At 54.7% G+C, this 5,510-nt stretch overlaps 1 protein-coding gene across 1 annotated transcript; it reads left to right on the top strand.

Annotated features, from left to right (window-relative positions):
* Nucleotides 1-3,587: 3,587 nt before the first annotated feature.
* Nucleotides 3,588-4,351, top strand: CITED4 (Cbp/p300 interacting transactivator with Glu/Asp rich carboxy-terminal domain 4; the record flags this gene model as incomplete). Its single annotated transcript, XM_084243904.1, has 1 exon — nucleotides 3,588-4,351. The coding sequence occupies exon 1, from the start codon at nucleotides 3,797-3,799 to the stop codon at nucleotides 4,349-4,351; it is 555 nt and encodes a 184-aa protein (XP_084100030.1). The 5' UTR covers nucleotides 3,588-3,796.
* Between the last annotated feature and the right edge of the window lie 1,159 nt (nucleotides 4,352-5,510).

Raw genomic sequence — 5,510 nt, 5'->3', positions numbered from 1 at the left:
AGACCCCCAAACTCTTCTGCTCACCTCTTACTTGGCCAGTAATCTCCTGTCATTCTATATTCTAATGCCTCTTGAGGTCCAAGAACTGTGTTTTGTTGAGTCTAAGAATTCTTTTTTTAACATTTTAACTTTTCCAAAATAAGAATCTTTTTATATAGATAAGAAGATACAGATAAGATAGTGTGTTGCTTTAGTAGATGTCAGACACTGTTCCAGGTGCTGGGGCTACTTCAGTAAAGGAAACCATTCCCTGCTTCTATAGAACTGACATTGTAGTGACAGGGAGATGAACAATTAAACATCATCAATAAAAAAACTATTTAATATGTTAAAGGATGATAAATACTTAGAAAAGAATAGAAAGTAGAGCAAACAAGATCCACTGGAAGGATGAAACAGGGACTGGTTGCTGAATTAGTGCAGTAGTTATCTATTGCTGTGTAACAAATCACCCCAAACATAGTAGCTTAAAGCAACACACGTGTCTTTATCTCAGTTTCTGTCGGTCAGGAAAATCCAAGCAGGGCTCAGCTAGGTCATTCTGGCTCAGTGAGGTTGCAAACAAGATGTCAGCCAGAACTGTAGATCCAAAAACTTGACCAGGGCTTGGAAGGCCCTGAGGTGGCTCACACGGATGGCTGCTGGCACAAGGCTTCAGTTTCTCATGGTTGGCAGGAAGCCTGGGTTCCTTGGCATTTGGGCCTCTCCCTGGGGCTGTGTGAATGTCCTCACAACATGCTAGCCAAGCTCCCCAGAGCAAGTGATTCAAGACAGAGGCCAAGGAGAAGCCCACAACACCTTTTATGACCTGGTCTTGGAAATGACATTTTCATTTCTGCTAGATTCTATTAGAGGTGAGTCACTATGTCCAGTCCACACTCAAGAAGAGGGGAGTTTTAGGAGGAGTATCAAAGAATTTGTGGACATTTATGGGTAACCACTACAATTAAATAGGGTAGTCAAGATAAAAGAAACAGAATATTTGAGCAGACTTGAGGAGGTGAGGGAATTAGCCCAACAGATATGGGGGTGAGGGAGGTGTGTTCTGGACAGAGGAAATAGCTGTAGCTTTTGGAGTAGGAGTTTACATGGAATATGAGTAAAGAAGAAAGACTAAACACTGGGGCCTCCCTAGAGGGAAGGCCACCATCTTTTCCTGCATTAACAGACATGTGACCTTGGACAAGTCACTTCTCCAAGTTCCAGTTTCCTCCTCTGTGAAATGGGAATGACATCAGTTACTACACACAAGTGTATTACGAGGATTAATAAGAACACATCCATAAAGTATCCACCCTATGGCTGGTACCTAGTGAATACTCAATGAACATGAGCTAATATTATTCATATTCTGATCAGCTGCAATAGCGTCATTCTTATCACCTGAGCATCAGGTATAGAGTGATGTAAATTCATCAGCTGGGAGTTCTTGGAGAACATGGTTTTTAAAGGATCTGGTAGAAACTTTCCCCTCTTCTGCGACCTAGAAAGAAGGTAGCAGAAGAGACAGACTTTGCTTGCCAGTCTCAAGTCTCAGAGCAATTTCTAGTTTTGATCAGCAAGGGGCTCTTAACTCCAGACTCCATGAACCCCTATGGACCTCATGGGTCCCCCAGAGACCAGCTGACCACCCAATTTATATGCAGTCATTTGTGACCTAGATGTTTATAGCTTTCCATAAGACCTCAAAGAATGACTTAATCCTGCAAGCTTAAAAATCACTAGCAGATCAATGCCTGACACATAGTAGGTGCTCAATAAAGGTATGTCGACTACTCTAAAGAACTTTTTAAATATTCACACACTTTTTTTTTTTTTTTTGAGGAAAACTGTTTAATGGCACAATGGCTCCCAAACCTCAGTGTCCTTAGACCAGCTCTATTTGAATGACAGGGCTGCTTTTTAAAAATACAAATTCTGATGATTCAAAAATACCCTCAGAGGAGCTGAGTCAGACAGTTTGCTTGGGGCCAGAGATCTAGGATTTTTCAAAGGCCTTTTCCTCCCATCTCCTGTCCTCCCCTCCCCCACACCGCACCCCTCCAGGCTAGTGGAGGTGCAGCCAGGTTTTGGGTTTCCCTGTGAAGCCCTAATTGGAGAGAGGGAGACTCAGGAGAATGTGGTGTGCAGCTTTTTCACACCCATGTGATCACACCCATGGTCACTTGTGACCTTTCCACAAGCTCTCAGGGTGACTGGGCAGGGATTACAATCTCTCTTTTATTGAACAGAAAGCTGAAACCCTGGGAATCAAGTGACACCCCCCTCCCACAGCCCAACTGTCACATTGCCTGAGGGTGGGGAGATACGATTAGAACTGGGCCTTTGGACTCTCACTCTAGGGCTCTCCCCTCTGCACCAACTGGATAAACCAAGTTCCAGGAAGTCCCAAGGCCACTACTGGGGGGGAGGGGGTGCCTGGGGGGGGTCAGGCAGAGGAGGGAGGGGCGGAACAGCAACCATGTGGAGAGCAAGGTTCAGGCAAACTGTCTGCCAGCCACAAACCCCAGCTGTTCTGAGCACCCAGGCATTCACATGCTGACTCCGACTGTGCAGGACCCTGCCAGCTGCTTTCCCCTGGTGCATCTCAGTCTCCCAATCTGCAAAATGGACTGATACTCCATTCCCTGCCCTCAATAAAATGCTTTGTAGAATGTAAGGCACTCTAAACATCCAGTTGTTATTACTATTGCTGTCAAGGGAAGGTTCAATATCAGCCCAGTGGGAGGTCTCTAGGGACCAAGCTAAATCCAGTTGTCTTTCATCTGAGGTACATTTTTGAGCACCTACTATGTGCCAGGCACTGGGCTAGACACTTGTACATGCATGGCCTCATTTAACCCTCAGATTACCCCAATGGTCACATTTTATAGATGGAGAAACTGAAACTCAGGGGGAATGAGTTGTAGTTCATTCATCCAACTTTTACCAAAAGCCTTCTTTAGGTCAAGTGCTGAGGACACAAATATGAACAAGTCCTTCAGGAGACATGCCCATAAATTACTTTAATAACAACTCAGTATGCGCTTCCACAGACAAGCGAGTGGGAGCAAGAGGAGGCGCACTGGCTCCCAAGGGGTTATGGAGTGGAGAGGCTGACCTCCCCCAGGACCTGCGCCACTGGTCCTGTCAAGGCTTTGCTGTATATTCCCAGGAAACCTCTTCAGCCACTGAGCCTCTCTCTCCATCTGGAAAATAAAGAGGTTGAGTTTATGATCCTGCAGTTCTCGGGGTGTAAGTCTCGGGCCCCTCACTCCACCTTCTGGTCAGTTGAAGCTCAGCCCCGGTCATCCCGAAGGCTGAGCCCGGGAGAGTCAGATCAAGCCCCTTGGAACGTGCCAAATCTCCGCCTAAGCGCAGCGCTGCTCGGCCAGACTTGGGGTCCAAAAGGCGGCGCTCGGGCGGGGGCAGGGTAGAGATTTCTAGAGGCGCGGTGCAGCCCGCCCCGGAGCGCCCTAGCCGGCCAATGAGCGCCCGAAGGCGGGGAGGCCCTGCCCCCGGGTTTAAGACGCCTGGGAGGCCGGGGGCGCGGCGCCTTGAAGTCCTCCGGTGCCGTCTGGGGGTGCGCCGAGTCCCCGCCGCCGGGAGCTGCAGCCACGCGGCGCGCTGGCGCTCTCGGCTCGGCGTGTCCCGGGCTGGGCAGGCGCTAGGGTCGGATTCGGTTTCCCTTCGCCCGGCAGAGCTGCGGGAAGCGCACGCGGCCGGGATCCCTGGCCGCCGAGGCACGGCCGACCCGGACCGGGACGCCGGGGCTGACCGTGCGCGCCCAGCCGCCGCAGGCTGCCGCCCCGCGGCCATGGCCGACCACCTGATGCTCGCCGAGAGCTACCGCCTGGTGCAGAGGCCGCCGCCCGCCGCGCCCGCGCACGGCCCTCACGCGCTCCGGACGCTGCAGCCCTACGCGGGCCCGGACCTGGACAGCGGGTTGCGCCCGCGGGGGCCTCCGCTGGGCCCGCCGCCGCCCCCGCCCGGGGCCCTGGCGTATGGGGCCTTCGGGCCGCCGCCCGCCTTCCAGCCCTTCCCCGCCGTGCCACCGCCGGCCGCCGGGAGCGCGCACCTGCAGCCCCTGGCTGCGCTGTACCCGGGTCGCGCGGCGCCCCCCAGCGCGCCAGGAGGTCCCCTGGGCCTGCAGCCGGCGCCTGGCACGCCTGCCCCGCTGCCGCCGGCGCCCGCGCACGCCCTGGGCTGCATGGACGCGGAGCTCATCGACGAGGAGGCGCTGACGTCGCTGGAGCTCGAGCTGGGGCTGCACCGCGTGCGCGAGCTGCCCGAGCTCTTCCTGGGCCAGAGCGAGTTCGACTGTTTCTCGGACTTGGGGTCGGCGCCGCCCGCCGGCTCCGTGAGCTGCTGACCGCTGCCCGGCGCCCGCCCCGCGCGCGCGAGGAGAAGGGCTGACGGCCCCCGGGACTCCGCATCCAGCGCCCGCCCGGCACGCGCCCTCCGTGAGGGTGGAGGCGGTTCGTGCACGGAGCCCACGCCGGGCTGGGACCCCTGGCCCGGCTGCAGGCCCTGCCTCCTGCAGGATGACACTTTGGCTGCACCATTCGGTCAGTCGGGGAGCCCCAGCGGCAAAGTGAGCACTGGAACCTCTTGGGATTCCTCGTTCTTGGATTCTGTGTCCTCTCCTCTCGAACGCTCCCCCGCTCCGTTCCCCCCAATCTGAGCCATTCCAGGCCGCTGCCTGGTTCCCTCTCTCTTCTTGTGCAACCAGCTGCGGTCACTGGGTCCTTGGAGCTGTCCGCCCCCGCCAAGGCCGGGTGAGCCCAGAGCCGCTGGGCCTCGCCTGGGAGAGCACAGTCTGCACAGCCTCAGCTCTGCAGAGTGGAGCAATGTCCCAGCTGGCCTCCAAAACCAAAATAAAACTGGGTCACTTTACAGTCTCGTGTTTTCATTTTCATTTCCTTATCACTCCAACCTTCAACTTTATTTGGCTTCTAGAGTCCGGAGGCTGTTGGGGACCTGGATAGGGTGGAGACCGCAGCCCCTGGCTGTGGCCAGGAAAGGAAACTGACAGTTTCTTTTGAAAATATGAATTGTGCAATTGTTATGTCACGACAGGGAAAGCAGAGGCTGCCGCCACCCAGCGGCAGGGTAACCCAAGGGCACCAGCCTGGGAAGTCACAGCTGCTGGGAGGTGGGAGAGTTTGGTGGTGCTGCCCCCATCTGTTTGCTCAGGTAGCACAGAGGTCAGAGGGAGCTGGGTGGTACCTAGATTCAGATAGCCCTGGCTTTGAGCCCTGTGGTCTCACCCTTGTCCACATCACCACCCATTCAGATTCTTGGGGCTGTTTCTTCAGGGAGAACTGGTCCCAGCAGGAGGTGGCTGTGAAGATCAGCTGCCTGCGAGTCTAGCACAGTGCCAGACACCTGGGCAGTCTGCAATCAATGATGGGGTGGTTCTTCTACAAACTGTGCTAGCAGTGTTCCGGGCCCTGTGCCAACCTGGTACATGCCATCATGGGGCCACAGTCCAGGTGAAAGTGGGGAGGAAGCAGACCTGGAAATCAACT

Source organism: Talpa europaea (genome assembly GCF_964194135.1).
Source record: "Talpa europaea genome assembly, chromosome: 9".
Lineage (NCBI taxonomy): Eukaryota > Metazoa > Chordata > Mammalia > Eulipotyphla > Talpidae > Talpa > Talpa europaea.
Note: the sequence above shows the minus strand (reverse complement) of the source record. Positions and strands in the feature narration are given on the sequence as shown.